This window comes from Dermacentor variabilis, chromosome 3, assembly GCF_050947875.1.
Source record: "Dermacentor variabilis isolate Ectoservices chromosome 3, ASM5094787v1, whole genome shotgun sequence".
NCBI classification, from domain to species: Eukaryota; Metazoa; Arthropoda; class Arachnida; order Ixodida; family Ixodidae; genus Dermacentor; species Dermacentor variabilis.
In genome coordinates this window covers 205,798,149-205,820,877 of record NC_134570.1, presented here as the reverse complement: position 1 = coordinate 205,820,877, position 22,729 = coordinate 205,798,149, and the positions used below count along the sequence as shown (strand labels likewise).

At 44.2% G+C, this 22,729-nt stretch overlaps 1 protein-coding gene across 1 annotated transcript in view; it reads left to right on the top strand.

The window, feature by feature from the left end:
• LOC142574404 (uncharacterized) overlaps positions 1–22,729 on the top strand; it is a 155,333-nt gene that overhangs the window by 128,099 nt on the left and 4,505 nt on the right. Inside the window, exon 5 of the mRNA XM_075683495.1 lies at positions 6,432–6,597. Within this exon, the coding sequence (XP_075539610.1) occupies positions 6,432–6,597 (166 nt within the window). The remainder of the gene's footprint in view (positions 1–6,431; positions 6,598–22,729) is intronic.

The following is a 22,729-nucleotide window of genomic DNA, read 5'->3' as shown; positions in this document are numbered from 1 at the left end:
AGTGAATTGAAAATTGATAACCGAATGAAGAGGGTGGTGCCGGCGTCTGTGATTGGCCTGCTCCCCTTAGTTATCTTACGCTGTCTGTTCGAAAACCGTGATGGCATGCAGCGGAAGTTTAGGAATTCCGCTACAACGGATCCACAGCAAAAAATAGTTGGTAAAACGAGGTCGCGAATGTTACACTGCCACGCAAAAAGCTTTATTGTATGCAAACAAACCCATGCTCTCCGGCAGGTGCGACTAGCCAGTGCCTGAGCCATGGATGGCAGCCATCTTTTATTCCTTTCGGTACTGGGCAGAAAGAGGGCTAATGGTGAAAATGTGTCGAATTATAAATAACTATTTTTCTTTTGTTCTTTCCAGTTATGCGTAATCAGTGTGTTCACGCATATCAGATGGGGAGCTATCGCGGTTTAGGTAACGTCACGTGAGAGACACGCAAGTGGGCGTGGTTTAAAAAAGGTTTTGGACCAATTGCGGAAAGCTGATTGCAGAATTCGAATAGAAAAGTTTCGAATAGCTTTACATTATAGCGCCCCAGCAACGGTTCCATGAGGTGATATTGTGTCGACTTCGAATGGGACACACACTTCTGACGCACTATTCGCTCCTTGGAAAAGAAAACCCGCCATCTTGCGAAAAATGCCGTGAACCTGTTACAGTCATGCACATCCTAGTAAAATGTCCACACAATGATACACAGAGACGGAAGTTTTTACACAACCTGTATAATTTACAAATACCATTACACCCTGTCCTATTACTGGCAGATGACTCCGTAGTACCATTTACTAACCTCTTCATTTTTTTAGACAACACTGGTTATTTAAACCAAGTGTAATGTAATCCAGGTTTACCTGCTCTAACGTTGCGTTTTTTTTTGTCTCGTGACTGGCGCAGTAGGGTCTTAGTTCTCTTTGTGCCATTAAACCCAAATGAACCATCCAACCATAATCAACAATTGGACACGCAACTTGGCTGATCCCCATGTTGTGCGTATGTGCCACAGTATCACAATCATCAACACGCAGCGACCATAGAAAAGAGCTAGTTTCTGTTGGCATGAGAGACCTATACAAAAAAAAAGCGGTTATAACTTTTATGGTCAAACAGATTTCCAAGCAGGCTGGTATGCATTGTTGATGCAGTGTAGTATCTGCCTCCCTTTTAGAGAACTGTTTACGGTAATAACTGTATAGAGAGAGGTTTGTTTTGTGCTTGTAGACGCGGCTATGACTGTTTTGGCCGCAATGTAAATACCTTACGCAAGTACGTATACTATAGTAATAAATACCAGGAACGAGGACAGAAAGGGCAGTTGTGGGCTAAATCCACAAATAAAAAAATGATTTATCTAATGATCCTGGTTAGACCATCGGATTGCTGCGCCGAGGCACACAAGTTCGCATTCCACCGCTGGTAGCGTCTAACATTTTTGAGTGAATGCGAATTTACCAATCGATAACGCACTAGCGACCGCCCCACCAAACTAGGTCTAACTGTGGAATGGTAGGCAAAATAAACTTCATTTTTTTGCCACTGTTGGCGTATTCTGCTTTTCAAATAGGCTATCGGGATCTTTGGACAATATAAACGGACAAGCGTCATGCGTAGATCGCAATCTGTCATCCAAATGAAAGTAAACCGCGATTTTTTTTAATAACGATAAGTCGTGATGCATAGGCTCAAATGTAGGAACTTGATACATAAAAACAAGTTTTCATCTTAATGTTTCAGTGTCGGTGGGCACTTTCATGGCTGGCCTCTGTGTTTAGCCTCTGCAGACGCTTGAAAAAACTTAGTTGTTCCCGGTCCTATCGATGACAACCGTGTGCTATGAAAACAGCTAAAAATTTAGAAATCTGTATTACCGCTGGCTATCCCGTACAATCAACAGTTGTAATGAGGGTTTCCTTCGTACCGCTGAGCAGTCGAGGCGCGGGCAGTAAACACAACCAATGGGTGCCAGCAGCTCAAGCCTCGTGCATCAGTGACTGGCGACGACAGTGCTCTCGGCGTGCGTGTTCGTCTGCTTCACTGCACTTTATTTTCTGTAAATTAGAGTATTTTAAGTCATGTTTTGGCAGCGTTTCTGTTCATGGACCTACCGCAGTGGCTCAGTGGCTCTTCTGCTGCCTGTTAGGGGATGACGTGTTCGGTTTACGGCCGTGGCGGCCGCATCTCGGTTGAAGGCGAAATGCACGACGCTCATACTTCGTTGCTCGTCAAAGAGCCGCAGTTCCAAATTTACCGAGAGCCCTGCTGTATGGCAGCACTAAAAACTCGGGGTACGTTGTAGAGGTTAAACGCCACCATTTTATTTTCGTCTTAATGCAGAGGCTGAATTTATTACATTTGTCAACGTGTTTCTTGCAGCGGCCTTCTTTCTTCCTTTTCTTGTTTCTTCTTTAAATTCATTTTTCCTCCTTTCTTCTTCCCTTGTGAGGCGCGGACGACAGACACATTGCTCTGTTGTAGTACATATCTTACTTTCCTCCATTTTCATTGCCCCTAGCGGCGCTGTGCTGTGCTGCAACGTTTCTCATTGATATTTCAGTATGCTCGTACTACATGTTTGTCTATGACTCGACGTCACTGCTTAAGTCTGGAGCATCTTTACATTGTATCCCATATACAGTACGTCTCAGCTCAGTTGTGCAAAACCTAAAAAAAATGCATGTATGCGTTACGAGAATGCAAACGGTTTGGAGTATTTTACTGTCCTTTTTTGCAACTCAAAGTAACTTTAACTATTACTTTAGATCCGTAGTAAACAATAAATATTTCAAGAACTGTCAAAGTATTCATTTAAACGTGACATCTTGGATTGCAAAGCTGCAGGACTATAGAAAAATAACCAATTCTCTTTCCGCGAAGTTAACTGCTGTTGACTTAATTTTTCGGGGTATTGCTAATATTCCTACCCAGACTTCATTAACCTTAGAGGAACTTTTTCCAATATCGCGGCTCGGATTATTTAGATGCGTTCAGTGACCACAAATTACTAGAACCAACTATTGCTATGTAGCCCTTTCTGGTAGAAACTGTATATACAGAAAAAAAAGAGGTTATAAGAAAGCCAACTAGAACACCATTGACGCGGAACTCTATAGCTTTTTTGATAACGTGTTATTACCATTTTCTTACGTCGCTCATTTGAAGAAAACTAGGTTCTCTTCAGAAATAAAATTTCGACGTTGTTAAGAAGCATGTCCCTTTGGTAACGCAGTGAATGATCAAACTAATCCGTAGTTTACTATGGCTCCCGCCGGTTCAGAAACAGAACGTAAGCGGCTTTATAAGACAGCGATAAGTTTTCGTTTGCCGTTTGCTTGGGATAAGTATGAGGAATGCAGTCATGCTGTCATGCAATATCGGCTGCCTAGCAAAATATTTTTCTCAACACTTTGTATCCTAACTTAAGAATAATTCGAAGAAGTTCGGTAAAGCATGTCCAGATTGCGACAGTTGGCACCTTTCCTTGCACTATGAAAGCATGCCTATATATCATCGACAATGAGTGTCCATACGCGTTCAACTCATTCTTCCGTCTTCACTAGTGAAGATGACTTGAATCTTCCCAAAATTCTTAATTGAGGTAACCCCTACATGCACCTATTGAAATTAGGCCAAGGTATTTCTAAAATAATAGACAGCGTTAGAATGCCTTCTGGTACTACCAATAATTCCAAAATATTAAAGAATCAGACTCAAGGAGAATTTTATTCCACTTCTTTCGACAGTCATTATTTATTGCATAGTTAGCCACCAACAGGAAGAGAGCGAAGGTGGTGCCAGTAGATAGAAGTGGAAATAAGGATTGGGCTGGAAACTTCCACCCCATTTCTTTAAAATGCATTTGTTGCAAAATGTTCGACCATAAAATAGCCTCTCCCAGTTACGTTCATTTAGAATATAAGAGGATTTTTGGTAAAAATCATGGGGTCAGCAGGGGTTCTTCCTGCGAGACTAAACACTTTGAATTTATGATTGACCTGCATTGTAACAGGAAACGTAAGATTCAGAAAGATTGCATATCCTTTCAATTTGCTAAGGCATTTGATCCTGCAGCTGACTGCCGTTTCCTTTTAAAACTATCTGCGTTAAAACTAGATTATCTTACGTTACCGCGGCTCCGTAATTTTCCCACAAGTCGAAAGCAATTTACTGCACTTAGGTACTATTCTTCATCACTTTGTTACGTTTCCTCTAGGATACCCCAAGGCAGCGTCCTAGGCTACTTACTTTTTTCATCCTCATAATGACTTATCTGAAAACCTATCACCTTGTGAACATGTTTGCTAATGATTTTATTATTTATCGTCCCATTTACAACTAGCGATCACTTGGCCCTTCCACAGGGTATTTATGAGTGGTGTAAAGCCTGTTTGCTGACTTTAAAAGTTTCCAAGAGCAAACTTGCAAGATTTAGCCGTAAACTAAATAAGTCTAGCGGCCTATGTAAAACTGGTAATAATATTGTGGAACGTACTACTTAGTACAAGTACCAATGCGCCAACCTAATTCCGAATCTTTTTTGGTGATCACACATTACTTTCACCTGTGATAATGCATCAAGATCATTGGGTTGTTTACGCCTTAATATACAGAATTCTCCCTCTAGTGTACGTATACAGGCTTATGCCACTTTTGTTCTTCCGCAGCTTGAGTTGACCTCTTTTATTTGGTCACCGTATCAACAATATCTTTTCAACATGTTAGAAGCCTTTCAGAAAAAAAACCAGTTGGTTTAATGCGGATGATTACCGCTACTCATCCAGCATAATAGAAATTAAACATGACCTTTCACTTCAGCCTGTTAATTACTCGCTCTGACATTGCTCTTTTATCCTCGAAATTTGTTCATAGCAGTATAATATCCTCATTGCACCTTTGCCTCGCCTATGGAACTTACACACGCTGCATAACAACTTTAGGCTGGCACACTTGTCGGCTCTTCCACGACCGCTTGCGGCATGAGCTCCCGTACAACCTTTGTATTAAAGCAAGCTCGCACGAAAGCCTGCGTAAGTCTTCAAAAGAATATGTATATCTATGCTCCCGAACCCAATGTTTCCTATTTGCCGCCCTCACATGCCCTTGCTCATAGTACTGTTGCCAATATGTCGACCTTTCTTCATGCTTCTTACGGAAAAGATATATTTAGTGATATTTTTTTATTCTCCATAGCAGTGTTCTTTTAGTTATGGTTCTCATTTTGTTTTTCGTTATAGCCTTTGCACTTGAAATTACTATCCTTACTACCCCTTGCTCTTATGCTGTATGTGAGTGCATCTCAGTGGGGTGATTGTTCTTTTATTTTCTCGAAGTGTCGATGTATTTTGATCTGTATATATGCCTTTACTGTACCACCCCTTTCTACACTATGCTCCACGGTGACTCTATAAGGTATCCTTAAATTGATAAATAAAATAAAATTAGAATAATGAAATCTTAAAAACAGGAGCTCTACCCTACCACGTTCAGACTACAGTGAACAGAGACGAAATTTTTTCACGTATATAGAAACTGAAAGGGACAATAAAGGAAAATACTAAGTCAAACTAAAGCAATAGATTGGTGCTCGAGAATCTCTAAGGCATCAATATTATAGCGAATCAATCCTTATTAATCGAGAAATCGAGGTAAATACAGGACAGGATTACAGACTCCCCCGGGACATTCAGGTACTTGCCCGATGACGAAAGCACTCCTCACTTAAATTCTGTCACTGGTACTCAACTACTCGTTGCAAAAAAACATCCTAGTATTGTATTATAAGATGAAATAAAATGCTACTTGTCCAATTCCATTTCATGTTAAGAAAAAACAACTCATTGAAATTACCGTTGAAAAGGACGCGGGCTGTCGAAAGGTTTCGTTTTCAGCCCACGCTTTTGTGTTTCAGCACTTTCCTGATCGCGTAGAGCTGCGCTGGTTTTTCTGGCTGACGAAACTCGGACAAACTGCAAGTAGCAGAGAATTCAACTTCCATGAGATGTCGCGGGATGTCCGAACGATCTGTGCCACTTGACCGAAAAGAAGCTGCAGCAGTGAATCCGCCTCTTTGTCGTGGCTCGGTGCCGGCGTCTGTCAGGCGCAGTTTTACTCACCGGCAGCACCAAAGGGCGGTGATGGCGTATGCAACTTCACCACTCCCCCGATTGGGTGGCGGGAGATTTGAATTTTGAAAAAGGTATTCAGACCCTTCAAATACAAATTTGTCATAAACTAAGTGTTTTCTTGGCACAAAACCAGCGTTGCGAGGTTCCTGCAATGGTATTTAAGCAGTCCAAGTAGACTTAGTATTCGCCTTTAGTGTCCCTTTAAAAGACTCCTCAAGCGAAGTGGCGCTTTGAAACATGAACACGGTAAGAGGAGTTTCAGCGGGGCTATGAAGTTACCAATTCCTATGACGACACTCGCAGGGCAAGATGTCGCCGAAGTCTGCAATGAAGGACTCTCGACGCAAAACTCTGGCTGCCAGGAAGGCCTTGCTCATCGAACCTCCGCTGCTTGGTGCCAAGTGTGACGTGTCCTCCATTTCCCTACGACCGCAGCCGCTGTCTGCCGGCAAACGGCGGCAGTCTCTCGGTAAACAGAAGCACAGCGGTCAATTTGAAACACGTGCTGAACGTTGTATTCGAGGACAAACACGAAGCGTCACGCTGGCTCTGTATTTCACAAAATTTGCTGGGCGGCCTTTAACCGAGCTTGCCGCTGGCCAAACGTAAAGTAAGGTAGCCGTGTAACGTAAAACTATTCCAATCTGTTTTTATTACAAACATCTGACGCGAAACTGGTGTAGCCGCTGACGCAAGCATCGAGCAGTGACCCGCAGCGTTGCCTGAACAGCCGAATCGAACGCTCTCCTGGTTTATAGGAGGCCATCTTTTTTGCTTTAAAAACATATAACATTGCCTACATTGAGCGGTTGTCCTTACGTGATCCTGATGAAAAATAACGTACAGCGCGAAGGACAAGGACTGCGAAGACAACATCCCAGTCCTCGTCTTCGCAGTCCTTGTCCTTCGCGCTGTACGTTATTTTTGATCATGAATTACTAACTAGCTCAAGCAACCACCCTAGTCCTTACCTGATTGTCTGACAAGAGGCCAGCAGCACGCTCAAGCGGAGAGAGTTTCAATAGGACCAAGCCAGCACAGTGAAAGTAAATAACCGAATGAGGAGGGTGGTGCCGGCGTCTGCGATTGGTCTGCTAGCTTTTACTGAACTTGTGGTGGCTGGTTGAAAATAGCGACAGCGCACTATGGAAGCTTAGGAATGGCACTAAAACGGATCCTCAGCAGAATTTGCGGAGCGATGTCGTATACGTGCCGAAAAGGCTCGATAACCTTACACAGGCACGCAAAAAGTTCTATTGTACTCAAATAAATCTGTTCTCCAGCAGGTGCGAGTTGCCAGTGCGTGAGCGATTGGCGGGAATTCATCTCCTTTTTCTTTCGCAACGAGGCAGTCTCCAACGATTCATAAAAAAATTTCAATTTAGTTCGGCGTAATCATGCTCCTTTACCGCGTACAGGTCAATTTGACGCGCTGATCTTTAGCGGTTTTGTGACGTCGCGTGACAGACAGGCTATGTGGGCGCAGGCCGAAACCTTTTAACTAGTGGCAGAGGGCTAATGGTAAAAAAACATCGAATAAGAAATAATTACGTTTCTTTCGTTTGGCCTAATCACGTATAATCAACGTGTGCACATCGTATCAGATGGGGAGTTACCGCGGTTTTCCTGACGTGGCGGGACAGGCAGCCGAAGTGGGGGTGGCCCGAAATTTTTTTTACCAATCCTGAAGGGCTGATTTCCGAATAGGAATAGAACAGTTTAGAATAAATTTAAGTTATAGCGCCCCAGATGATGCACTTGATCGCTTCGTAAGAGCTGCTGGCAGTCATAAGGGTCCAGGCATAGAGAAAGACATTGAACAAGAGCGCGTACCCAAGAGCCCAGCGACCGAACTGACTGTAGTGCACATTGAATGTACAGCGTATGGGACTAGCACATTCCGGTTTCGAGTTTGGGCGCACGCGTTCTGTACTCTAGCTGGCCCGCGTTACGTCGGCTGTGCTAATCCGCACGGCATTATTATTATTATTATTATTTGTTTGCTTCCGCTGCTCAACCGCCCGCAGTCATAGCGCGGAATTTTTTTGTTTATCGAAAATGATCGCGAACGATCTTTACATGCCTCCGTAAAATCTGTGCCACATGCGATTTAGTTAAGTACACTCAAGACGCCTTGTAAATGAGGAAATGTTTATTTCGCTCTATATATATGCTCGTTCCGGGCTTTTTATGCGTTCATCGAACGTCGTCACCACTTAGCAGCAGCAGTTCCCGCACGAAGCGGCACCGGACAGTGTCAGCTGAAAAAGACAAATTACAAGCATGTGTAATTTTGATATCCAGGTCTTATAGCAATACTGCATCAGCCGACATGAACCAGCTCATAAAAGCGCACCCGCCGCCGACACCGCTCCGTCGGCTCGGTGACGGCACCTCGACGCAGCCGTCTAACCCGCCAATATTTGCGATGCGGGTCAGTAAATCATATACTCTGTTTGCTAAAAAATTAAGTAACTATGTTCTGGTGCAGTTCCCGAGCCCGCAGTGCTGCTTTCCCGTTGCCGCTGAGTGCGCGTGTGTAATTTATTCTTTGCTCATTTTGTCTGGAGACATTGAAACTAACCCTGGTCCTGACAGAAATGATGCTGTACTGGCAGACTTCAAAACATAACCAAAGGGCAAACCCAGCTAATCACAGAAGTGCAGCGCCTCAAGGCCCAGCTAAGTACCACTGATAAAACAATACCAGACTTTTGCAAACGAATGGCTGATCTAAAAACACAGCACAAAGCTCTCCTTCCCCTAAGAATTGACATTGAAAAGATTGAAACAATTGAAAAATTAGAAACCCGCCTAGAGGACGCCGAAAACAGCATACGTCAAAGTACCGTAATTTTCTACGACATATCTGACCCTAATAACAGCGAGACATGGGTCGAATTTGAAGAAGCAGTCATTAACTTTTGTCAAAATAATCTGGAAATAATCGTGGAACTTCGCGACTTAGAAAGAGCTCATCGCCTCGGTCGTCATTCTGTTGATAAGAATCGTCCCACCATCGTGAATTGCACGCGTTAGAAAACTAAAGAAGCAATAAGAAGCAAATAGCTATAAACTATAAAAAAATACTGACTTTGGCAATGGGGAGCACTTTTCGCATTGCGTTCGACACGCATGGTAACAACTAATTGCATTTGCAAAATTTTCATTGAGATTTAAGACCCTTCACATCGACTCGAAACATTACATCTTCGATGTTTCATTCGACACCGGTAAAGAAATCGTACAGCAATCTTTCTATCCCCATGCACCAGCAAAACGTCAGCGATTGGCACTAAACAATCTTCTTTCGTTTTCCGTGATATTCACCAACATTCGCAGTTTTCTTTCAAAGCGCGAACTCATATCGAACGTAGTTTCATCATCATAGAGCAACGTATTGATACTAACCGAAACTTCGTTGAACAATAACATTTCAGACGCCGAATTCTTAGCCGACTTACCCGAATTCCACGTGTACCGTAACTATCGAAAGGGATCGCGGAGGGGGCCGTGTTCTTATCGCAGTTAAACGAGGTATATCATGATCAGTTGTACACTTTACATCAGGAATCGAATCATTAGGGCTTATTTTTCATAAATAAGCCCTAATAAAAAAATAACCCCTTCCGTAAAAGTGCTTCTTGGCGTTTGCTACAGGCCACCATAGACTAATCCTGATTTTTGTCGGCATCTGAACGATAGCCTAACACAACTTGTTGCCACTTACCCAAATGCGCGCATTCCCCTCTTCAGGTACTTTAACTATTCGGACATTGACTGGCAGAATCTAGGTACTTCTTCAATAACATCTCACACGGAGGCCAAGAATTGTATTGGTGTATGTTTAAATTTTAATCTCAGTCAGTTAGTCTCAGAACCAAACCGCGTTAAGCAAGAAACTGCAAACACCCTAGATCTGATACCAACGAATAGTCCTGAGAACCTATCATCCATCAATGACCTCCTCATAAAAATCAGCGGCCATAAAATCATACATGCTCTGTTCTCATTTAATTCCACTTCAAGGCAAACGTTCGCGAAAACAATATGCTTTTACAATAAGAGAAATGATGATGCAATAACCGAAGATCATAACCCTTTTTTTTTCGAGTACGAATCTAATTTTTAGACTCCCAGTATAGACGAAAACTGGTCCATATTCAAAAACAGATTAAATGCGCTCACTAACATGTTTACTCCGAAGGTCACCTTTTATAAGATAGGCACTAAGCCATGGTTTACTACACATCTAAAACGACTAGAAAACAAAAAGAAACAGCTTTTCCGTTCAGCCAAACACAGTGACACTCAGATCGCTTGGGAAAATGCTTCAATGGTGACAAATCACACTTACTTGCCGTTAGGAATGCCAAGCACGCATTTTATAACAATGACTTACCAAAATAACTAATCAGCAACCCCAGGAAATTTTGGCAAGTATTAAATCCTAAGCACACTCACGATATTATACTAATTAACGACTCTCATGAACTTGTCACTGACAACGCCATCACAGTTATCTGTTAACATAAAAGCATCCATGCCATCTATCACATTTTTCAAAGAAGGCATAGCATCCATTATTGATAATATGAAAGTGTCATCAACAGCCGGTTTGGACTTGATTATTTCAAAACTTCTGCGAAATGTAGAATGAATTTGTACCACGTATTTTCCTTTGTTTTTTTCGCAGTAACTCTCCTCAAGAGTCATTCTAGATGACTGGAAAACGGGGAAGGTCGTTCCCGTGTAGAAAACAAGTAACAGAAACTCACCCCTAAATTATCGCCCCATTTCATTAACTAGTGGGCCCTGTAGAATTATGGGACAGTCATATATTCACAAATAATGAACTTTCTGGACTCACGGAATTTATTCCACTCTCGACAAAACGACTTTCGTAAGGGCCTCTCCTGCGAAACGCAATCAGCGCTTTTCCTTCACGACGCTCACACTAACCTTGACCGTAACCTGCCGACTGATGCCATGTTTCTAAAATACGCGCAAGCTTTGGACAAAGTTCCACACCGCCATCTTTTGCTAAAACTTTCAAAGCTCAACCTACATCCTAAGATTCTTCAATGGACTGAACAATTTCTAACCAATCGTTCTCAGTCAGTCTTTGTTAATAGAAACCTGTCTAACACCATTCCGGTCACAGCAGGCGTGCTGCAAGGAACTGTCCTCGGTCCATCTTTTATTCCTAATATACATTAACGATTTACCCTAGCATGTTTCCTGCAGTATTTCAATGTTCGCCGATGACTGTGTCATTTACCACACTATTAGTAACGTTCATGATAAACTTACTCTTAAGGAAATTATTAACAGCTTACCTAATTGGTGTGACAACTGGCTAATGTCCCTCAATCCTACTAAATGCAAACTTATGTCCTTTTCTCGTCCGCATCGTTGCCAGTATTCCATAGCTAAAATCCCGATTGAATTATCATGTTATAATTATCTAGGAGCAACCTTATCATGTGATTTATCATGGCGTACCCACATTAGTAACATCATTTTAGCATCAAATAAAATGCTCGAATTTTTAAAGAACCATCTCCGCCCTGCGAACCCCCCCCCCCCCCCCCCCACATGTAAAATTGCCCGCGTATAAGCCACTCATCAGACCAAAATTATAATATTCACCTGCTGTCTGGAGCCCGCACCAAGCGTATTCAATCAATGGATTAAAGTCAGTTCAAGATCGCGCCGCTAGATTCATTCACTGCTCATACTCGGACATCAGCGTTTCATCTTTGAAAGCTAAATCAGAATTACAGCCCCTTTCGTTGTGTCACTGCATTGCCAGTCTCACCCCTTATTATAAAATATTTCATTCTTCACTAAATCAGCCACCTTATATAACAGCTGCCACACGCATATCTCACCGCACCAGTCATCCATTTCACGTTGCTCGCCCATCATCGCGTACTACTACTTTTTCCGCCTCGTTCTTGTATCGTGCAGCTACAGACTGGAGCGGCCTTCCCAGGAACGTTGCCACCATCGCTTCAACATCTACTTTTCAAGATTGTCTTAGTGATCATCTTAAATCTTAATTGATCACCCTCGCTTGTTTGTTATTAAAATCAAACACCCACCCCTTATGTAATGCCTCCCAGAAAGGGGCCCTTAGGGTGATAAAACTTAACAACTGAACTGAACCGCATGTAGGTGCGAAATGCGCGAAAGTGGCGAATGGGTGGCGTTACCAACAAAATCAGTTCGCGTTTACGTACATGGCGTAGAAAATACCCGACTCATCCCCAACAATGCCTTAGAATATGAAGAAAATATTTGACTTACTAGCATTCCCCCATTCCCGGACAATATGTCCTGCACTTTAAGAGCACGAATACAAGGGCAACTACGCGTTTCCAAAGCAACTTGGCCTCAGCTGACGCTATAGTACGCTACATAAGCAGAGGTGGCCACAACACAGGCTCTAAGCCAGACCGTGCTAGATGTTCGCAGAATGGGCTCTACTCGCACTCAAGACAAAGACAGTGGGTACAAAGCTAGTTTTCATTTGGTCAGAAGACATAATTTTGGAGCTCCTCGGCGTTATCTTTTGCGCTTTATGCAGGCGCTAACAACCCACTCCAGTGTTAGCATGTGTGCAAATTGCTCGTCGCGTTTTCGACAAGCTTGAGTACCAAAAGAAGGTATATGTTGCGGGGCCATAGAAAGCGTCACAAACTTGTGTCGCTAAGATTAAGTGCACGCCAAACTTTCACCACGGCCGAGCTGCTTTCACGCCATCTTTGTTGCTAACTAAGGCACGGCGGCCGTGCCTCAAAGGAATCCCAGAAAGTAATGTTGGGGTTCAAAGAATGCGTCACGAAATTGTCCCAGTGAAATTCAATACACGCAAAAGTGCGTCACACGGCCGAGATGCTTTTCGCTAACTGCGCGACAAAGCTGGGTGCAGTCATTGTGCTTTAAAAGTGCCCCAAAATGTAACGAAATTAGTTACAATATTATTCAGGGCCAGATAAGACCCCAAGACTTGTCCTAGTAAGATTCTGTACACGCGAAGCTATCTGCTTCGCAACGCCGGGCGTGGATATGGGGCTTAGAAAGTACCATAAGAAGTAACGCAATGAGTTCTAATAATGTTCGGGGTCAGAGAAAGCGCCAAAGCTTGTACCAGTAAGATTCAGTACACAAGAAACTGCGTTACACAGCCAAGCTTCTTTTCGATAACTGCGTCAGAAGGCTGGGTGCGGCGAGCGTGCCAAAAAAACTCCCAAAATAAGCTACTATAATGTTCGGGCGAATACAAAGCGTAGCAAACATCTCCCAGTACGAGTCACTGACTCAAATTAACTACGCCAATACGATTGAGCTGTCTTTCGCTTACTGCGTCACAAGTTTCGGTTCCGTGCCGAAAAAGAATAAATTGCTTGAAAGGCGTCGCAGAATGTCAAACAAAATTTCTCACCTTGCCGTAGTGCAATAGTGCAGTGGTGCAGTGTCGAAGTGCACAATTAACGCAAGAATATGCCCGCAGCCCAACAAAGCAGGCTACATCCGAAAGAGATGGGTCGCCGAACAGGCAAACTTCACATGCATAGCTGGCCTCTCTCGCTTCGGTGGCGTCTCTGGTGCATGCATCTGGCGCGTCTGGCGTGCCGTTAGCTTGTTGCTAGGTCACAGGAAAAATAGATCGCAGAGTATACGCTCTTTTATACGCAAAATGTTTAGTTTTGGGGGGAAAGAATAACAAATGAAGCGTTGTCTGTACGCCCCTTTCGCATTCTTTTTTAACGCGATGGCGTGAAGGAGCTCGTGTCGCTAAAAAGCCGGTATCGGCGGTGTTGGCCGTGAGCGGTAAATCCCGGAAGGCAATTCATAAATAGAAAGAACTTGCAAGATGGGCTGGGTGGGAATCGAACCAGGGTCTCCGGAGTGTGAGACGGAGATGCTGCCACTCAACCCTGTGTTCGATGGTTCAAAGTGGGGCAAAAGAGCCTCTAGTAAATGAGGTTTTGCCTTCGAAACGTGACGTTGAAATTTATACTGCGGTGTATATTGGTAATTATGAGCATGTAAATTACAAAAGTCGCAGTTAAACAAGTAGCGAAGTACGTTTCCACTACATTTTTTCCGATGCTCGCGTCATCTAACGGATACGGTGAACACTAGGCGTGACGTGTTTGCTGTTGCCTGTTCTCGCCGAGTGCTTCATCTTGCTTATTTTCTGTTACTGTGGTCCTGGTTTCAAATTTTGTGTGAAGACTTGAGAACCAGAGCTTGGCAACATACGATTGGGTGCTCCTATGTCTTGTTGCATTTTCTGTTTAGGTTGGTTTGTAGTCACGTTATTCCTGAGTTCAGGGCACAGGGTTTTGAGACGTACGTTATGTCTACAACATAAATATCTGTGCTGGACACAAGTATGTCAACCTGTGAGGCGTTGTTCTGTACTGAAAACAGTAGCCTTGCAATATTTGTTCGGAACTCACCTGGGGCAGTTTATTTTTAAGAGTCGAACTACCAGCACTGCAGCGCCATTGGACGCAGGGTGGTGCGGTGACACCCTGAAGCCTCTGAAGTTATTCCTCTTGAGGAATTCTTGGAAGTTCATAATCTGAGAGCGGTGCTATTATTTGATACAATATTCTCGAGTGTGCAACGAGTGGCAAAAAGTTTCAGGCAGATGATGATGGCTTCAAAAGATGGAGATGTACTGGAACAACTTCAACGCACTTTCAATAGGCATCAGTGATTACTAATAAGTAATAACCTTGAAACGGTTCGCTGAAATTGATGTGCAGGTGTGACCAAGGATTTTCAGGAAATAGCCAAGGCGTTGATAGTAGTTGTTGCGGCATACGCTGATGTCCGTGGTATACCGTGCAAGATTTTACCTTCCTGACAATATCGTGATCAATGTTGGGTCGTGAGACATGACTTCAGACTATAAATTTCATTTTCTGAATACCTGGGTGACCTTCATTCAAAAGTTTCAGCACTTCATGTTGAAGTGCTGCTTGGATTAGGACTTTTATTGCCCAGAGAATAGCTTTGCCCCCGCAGGGGCGTCTGCATCAACAGGCGTTTGGTGTGCTGCGACATCATGTACCCGAGCACATGAGGGTTGGACCCTCCTGTGTCTAACCGTGCGTGGCTTAGCCATGTACGGGAAAAAGGGGATCCTGGGGGTATAGCCAATGCTGAGTGTTGGACTTTAAGGCCCCTCGGCGGAGGCGACACACCCCTTTGGCTTCGGCCTCACGTAGATGGCACCTCCGGACTGACCAATCCGGGGTAAATCGGTAGTTGCCTTTTCCTATCCTTATCTCCAATCTTGGTCTTTCTATCTCACTTTTACAGTTTCCTGCCTTCTCTCTTCTGCATCACTTCCCATTTTCTAGGTAGCGAAGGTTAACCCTGTGTGAGTAGCCTACCTAGATTATGTCATATTCGGTTATAGCGGTAACGAACAGCTGACGTTTGCGGGACCTGTTTCACGGCTCCTGCAGCGTCCCCTTGTAGGACTCCAATCTCAACATATCCTTATGGCTAGCTCCTTCCCCCCTCCCTGATCGCCCTCAGAAAAGAGGGCGCGCGGAGGAAGTATTCTAGTTTTTTAGTGGGCAAAAAGAATCTTTCCCTCATTTCCACATCATTCATTGTGAAAAACCAGATAAACCGGTGCGAACAATTTGACCATTCCTTGTTTCGAAGTCTCTTAAGGAAGTTTTCGGTACAGGTTATAAGGCATCGACGATGGCAAGCGGAGATCTTCTCTTGGAGCTCCGCGACCCGAAACAGTACGAAAAAGGGCCCAATCTTTTCTCATTTGGGGATGCCCAAGTAACAGTAACCGCACACCGTACCATGAATACCACCCGTGGCGTTGTATTAGATGATGATCTGTTGGAGGTTTCTGAAGCTGAACTCCTGGAGGGCTTCAGTGGTCACAACGTCATCAGCGTTAAACGAATTAAGATGTGGCGTGAAAGCAAATAAATCCAAACCAAGCACCTAATACTCCCATTCGGCTAAAAAGTTCTGCCCGAGCCTATAGAGGCCGGGAACACCAAGCTCCGTGTTAGGCCACACGTGCCAAATCCCTTCAGGTGTTTCAAATGCCAACATTTCGGCCACAGTTCACAGAGCTGTCAAGGCTGCCAAACCTTTGCGAAATGCAGTGCCCATAAACACACCTCTAAATCTTGCGAGAACATTCTCTACTGTGTAAACTGTGATGGCGAGCTCGCCGCGTACTCACGGTTGTGCCCACCCTGGAAAAAAAAGAGATTGTGAGGATAACAGTAGAGGAAAAAATAACTATAAAGAAGGCACGGAGGCGGGTATCCAACCTGCCCAAGAACAGATTTGCCGACGTGACGCGTCAAGGGGCGGTGACACAACGGCTTCCGTCGGCTGTCCGGCCCACACGCAGTTTAATTGTCCACACGCAGTCCGGCCCACACGCAACATTACTGAACGTTATTTGTTGAATTGGCAACGTATTGTTGTGACTTTTTACACAAGAAACTGGGGTACCCCAAGGATGCGTACTTAGCTGCGCGCTCTTTATCGTGAACGGGAAGACGCTTCAAGCTTCATTACCACCAGCCATTATGGGCTTCAGATCCTGTAACATTGCAGTATGCGAGAGACAGGTACAGCATTGGGCAGACAAAAACAGATTTAATATCAACCCGGCAGAAATTATTGTGGTTTTTTTTACAAGAAAGAGAGGCCTGATTCCAGATCCTTGTGTTTAATTGTGTGGACAACAAATACCTGGAACCAAGAGCATAACTTGCTAGGTATTATACTTGACTCCAGCCTTGCTTTCTTTTCACACATTAAATAAGTTAAGGAAGAATATCTAAGAACAATGAACTTACTGAAAATTCTATCCCCACAACGTGGGGTAGTGAGAGGAAGTGTTTGATTAATCTTTATAAGAGCCCAATTCAATTATACGATTGGACTATGGTGCCGTCATATATAACTCTGGTACTCCGAGCACGCTAAAGATGCAAGATCTGGTCCACCATCTAGGTGTTCGCGTAGCCACTGGCGCTTTCAGGACAAGCCCTATTGAAAGGTTACACGCAGAATCAAATGAATGGTCACTCCATCTGCAGTGAATTTACATCAGCCTCACATGATTTCTCAAAATTCTTTCTAATCGTGAACATCCCTGTTTTAATACCATTAACGATATGAGATGCGCTATAATTTTCCGTAATCATCCCTCTGTAAGAAAGCCTTTCTCGATGCGTGTGAGGGAGCTTAGCGATGAAATGCATGTCCCACTCTTCGAGCACCGCTTAATGCATCGAACCAAGCTGTTGCCTCCTTGGGAGTGGCAGGTGGTAGAATGGGATATATCCTTTCTAGAAGTTACAATGCACGCTTTAGAGGTTGAAATCGGTATGTATTTCCTAGAACTCCAGTACAAGCGCTCCTGCACAGTGTTCTACACAGACGATTTCAAGCCACATGCCAGGGTGTCCTATGCAGCCGTCGGTCCATATCAAGGATGTAGCCAGGAGGAGGGGGGTAGGCTGATGGGGCTTCAGCCGCCCCCTACCCCGTAATGTTTGCGTTGTGTTTGGATTTTTGTCTAGAATGCATTTTTCACGCTTTAAAAGACATATGCAATTAAGCGCGAACATTGCGAGCTCGGGCTTGATATTTTCGCAACGCCCATGCACCTAAATCACATAACTCAAGGAGCCTCATCCAAGCACAAAGTTTCAAGGGCCTTCTGATGGCGAGCGAACTGGTCGCGGCATTTGGCGGAGGCCGCGGAATCTACGAAGAACTCTGATTTAAATTCTGAAAATTAATTGGTATAATGTTCTATTAAAATTTTGATGTGAAAGGTGCATTCACATTTCCAAAGTCGTGCTATAGATATTCAAATCCGTAAATTTGCGGGTTTAATATTGTTATAACCATTTCACGCCAAAGGTGCATTGAGTTTTCTAAAGTCGTACATCGGACCACACTACGAGGCAAGCCAAGTCAACACACTATCAAACAATTTGACAAGGCACGCAGCGAGGTCCAATGAGACGAAGCCATAGAATAATGAAACAACCAAGCATTGTGGTGGGTCTGTTATTCCGTCGTGTTACAGAAAATAATAGCAACATTTTTTTCACGTGCGGTAACCGACCATCCATGTCAAGACACTAAAGCCATCTAAATTAACTAGGTTCGTTTTTTTCTAGTTTGACTTCTATTCGCGAGGACACATTGAGTCTCTTCAATTTTCTTGTTCTCGCTACCTGCGGGCTGACACAGCCAGCCACAGCACATGCGTTTTTCTCGTATTGCTTCGACCACCGCGCGGCCACTTTGGTGCGCGTTCGTTCTTCGCTGGCCGAGTCGATCTTTGCCTGGCAGAATTTTAGACGCTTTCCGACTAGCAGACGAGAAAAAGAAACAATGACCGCTCGCCGCCATCACTGTGAGGACTCGACAGATTGAGCGCAGCGCCTCCGAGAGGTCTTGTCTCACCGGTGTAGGATATCGCGCAGTATGCGTATGCTTCTTTGTGGGCCAAACGTCTCACGTTTTCTTCGATATTCCTTCGGTAGCCAAATAGGTGCCCAAAGCAGGCATTCGATTGTGGCCAACAGGCTTTCCTTTGAGTTTTTAAAAATTTCGGTACCCCCGCCCCACAAAAGAAAAAGACATTGTTGCGGCGCAGCGAAATTATCGCATGCTGAATATTTTATTTTTTTACTTCTTCTATTGCGCAATGTGATGAGCCGTGGGACGCTTCACTTGCCGGATACTCTTGCTATATTATTGAGATAGCAATTATATGGACACTCAGGCGCATTCTTGCCGTCGCCCTCAGACTCATGTTCCGTATGAAGTTCAAGCGATAACATCGTAACCGCGCGCCCTAAGCTTTATGTGCGAGTAAAAGCATGGTCGGGGGGGGGTGGCATCGGTGAGCCGACGATAGTGGCTCTGTATTGAGTGCGCAAGGAAGAAAAGCGGGGAGGATGCGCGCCGCCTTCCGTCGCACGCGATACGTGAGGGGGAGTAGAGGGAGGGGGAGGTGCGAACCTTAGGATTCTGTGATCTGTGATTGCGTAACGTGTTTATTGGCCTTGTTCGACGCATTATACGGAGTAACCTTTTCTTAGATACGTAGATTTATTGGAGGCCTTTACGCATATTTAAATATCTTGTTACGAGGTATTGTGTATACGCGCCGTGAACTTTGTTTCCTGTTACACTTTTTTACCTTTATCAAGCGGTATCTTCGCATTTGTATATTTCATTGTATCTTCGCATTTCTAAAGTACGAGGGCGAGTCAAAGAAAAGTAAGCCAACCCATCCCGCGCAATAATGGTCCGGTTCATTATCTGCGAGGCATGCGCGTAGCACACAGACACTCTCATGTGCAAAAGTGGCACACAGATTTGAGGATAAATGTTCTTTAAGGCTCTCATACACTGCCTTGAACATGTTTGTGTGACCTAATGGACGCTCCAAAAGTTGAACAGCGTAATGTCGTGAGGTTTTTCACAGCTGAAGGTGTTTCCCAAAAATAAATGAGTCGCCGCACGGCTGCCGTGTACGTCGAACGTTGTATTTCATTGGCCACTGCGAAGCACTGGAGGAAATGGTTCAAAGAAGGACTCGAAAGCTGCAGATACAATACAAGACCTGGCCAAAGCCAACATGCAATCACCCTCAACACAACCGCAAATGTTGGTGAGCTGATTAAACAAGAAAGCAGGATATTAATCGTTGAATTGGCAGATCATGCGAAAATCAGCCACACTTCAGTTCACACCGTAATTCATGAACATCTCGGTTATTGGCTCTTGTGTGCCCAATGGATGCCCAAGATTTTGAACCACCGCCAGAAGACATAGAGTTTCGGCGCTGCCTTGACTCATCTGATCCGGTATCGCAATGAGGGTGACGACTTCTTGTCTGAAATTGCGATCGGGGACGAAGCCTCCTGTGGAAGGTGAGCTCATTGCAAACGTATATCACGAACTCTAGGCAAGACCGGGTCTTTGGTCGAGTCCTTGGCTACTGCTGCAGATGACAAAACACGAGGGTAACGTTCTTCGAGCATGAATATGTCTGTGAGACGTTCGACTGAGAAGTTTTCGCATTTCTGTGACAAACGTCTCAGTTCATCAGCATGCCCTATGTGCCTTCGTGGAGTATATATCAAGGTATAATTACAAGCAGATGCATAAATGCCAAATGCACAATTCTATGAGAACTACGTTCGGGAAATGACTATTCTTGGCCAAGAAATCCAAGTGCCGGCTTGGGATCTTTAACGGCGACAAAATGTCTTGATAAGAAATACTTGTAGAACCTTGCAACGCTGCAGAATAACGCTTAAGCTTCCTTGTCGAGCTTGCAATAACTGGATGCAAACGAGACGGGATGTTCGAACCCATGGGCATCGCAGATGAGAAAAACCTTTTTCTTGGAGTCAAAGTGAACCATTACATCACATGTAGTTAAGTCGCTTTGCTTCTAGAAATGAATATTCATACTCTTTTTTCCACGTCTATGGTACTTTAATAGCCAGAAGTTGATGAGGCGGATTGATAACTGAAGATAGGTTTGGCAAAATATACCCCGTAGTAGATCGCCAAGCTAAGGACACTCCGTAGCTGCTTTGCACAGGGGCGCAAAGAACTACCTCAGCCTTGCTTGGAGCAAGGTGCAGCCCATTGGCTGCACTCGTCACCTAGGCCACGTCATTGGCATCAATGACTTGTCCTATGTATTCGGCAGATGATATCATGAATTGTAATTTGCAATATTTTAGCTTGAGGCCGGTCTTCTGCTATGGTTGGAATAATTTAGAGATATTGTTCTCATGGTCCTTGTTGTCGGTGCCTTTGAACGGGATCTCGTCAAAGTAGATTGCAACGTGGCGTAGACATTGAAGAAGGATTTCCTTTTCTTTCTATAGGTGAAGCGCCAATAGTGACGGCACACAAGAAGAAGTAGAGACAGGACAGGGCGCTACTCGCAACTCAGTTGCAAGTAGCGCCTTGTCCTGTCTCTATTTCTTCTTGTGTGCCGTCACTATTGGCGCTTCACCTATTGAAAGCTATGCACCAACTAGGCCCACAACGTGTTTTACTGAAGTAGATTTCCATTTCGCTTTGGAAAACGGATGGCACAGAAGAAATCCGGAAAATAAGTCTTTTGTTCGAAGAGCCCTTTTGGTGTGTTGATAATTAAGTAAATCCTAGATGCAGGGTCGAGGAGCAGTTATTGATAAACATCTTTGAGATCTAGCTTTGTAAATTTGGCCCCATCTAACATCTCCGTCCGCAGCTCTTCAGCCCTCGAAATTCGGTACTCGTCCACAATTGCAGCGGCATTCACAGTGACCTTGTAGTCTCTACAGATGCGAATATGACCTTCTTTAGGATGAGAACAATGGGTTCTGCCCTATTCAGACGGGCGTACAGGTTGTATGATCGTCTTCCCGCTGCACCATTTCTAGATCTTGAGACATTTTATTCGTGAACGCCGACGGAACTGTTCTATATAGCCTTGAAAAACGGGGTTTTACTTACTCTTCGGTAGCAAGTTTAACGGTGACGTCTTAGCAAGTTCCTGGCCCATCAGAAAGCAATGCACGGTGCTTCTCTAGGTGCTGCTTCAGACTTCAGCGACGCTGAAGAGTGGCCTGTTGAATGACATATTCAACTCCTCCATCCAGTTACGTTCAAGGAGCAACGGCGCTTTACCACGTGCGACCAGTAATGGAAGGTTGTACTGGTTATTGTTATACTTTGTTAATACCATGACCTTTCCAAGGACATGTTGATTTCACCGCTTTAACTCCTTAGTGGAACGTTTCAAGGTATCCAATGCAGCACCAGATACTCAGGGTCTAATGTGTCCTGCCCATTTTTGAATACGCTCGCTCCTGTGTCAATCTCCAACTTAAATTGTTCTTGTATATTAGGTTAAATAATAAACGATTGACCTTTGAGGGCGCGTGTGACATCCAAGAAATTGTCCACATACCGTACGTTTTAGGGCTGCTGCATGGAATTTCAACAAGGTTTCCTGGCTCGTGTCGTGTATGCACTGCAGCTTACTTGCCAGCGTTCTTCTGATGATATTATTCCTTGGGCACGGCAGATCTGTGGTTGGAAATAAATATATTTGCTTTCAATACTTTGACTATATGACATTTCATGTAGCAATACTGGCAAAGATCATTAATACGAGCACACTCGGTCTCGTAATGCGTGTCACCGCAGCGATAACAATTAACATGCTTTGTATGAGGAGCCTGGATAGCATTAATTGCTCTAGAACACCCTCCTGAAGTAGCAAAGAGCTCCGACGTATCACGTTTCGCGGATTCCATAGGTAGAATTGGAGAAACTGAGGATCCTAAGGTGAGGGTAAGGTCCTCGAGTAGCATGGTTTGCACTGGAGGAACCTTGATCCCGTAAACGATGCGGTCCCTAAGCAAGTCGTTGAGGAACATTCCGAAATGCAGGTGTTCTTAGAGCTGCTTGAGTGTGGCTACATAGTCGCTAACCAACTCGCCCACGTCGCGGATGCAAGAGTACAAATTGAAGAAACTCACCAC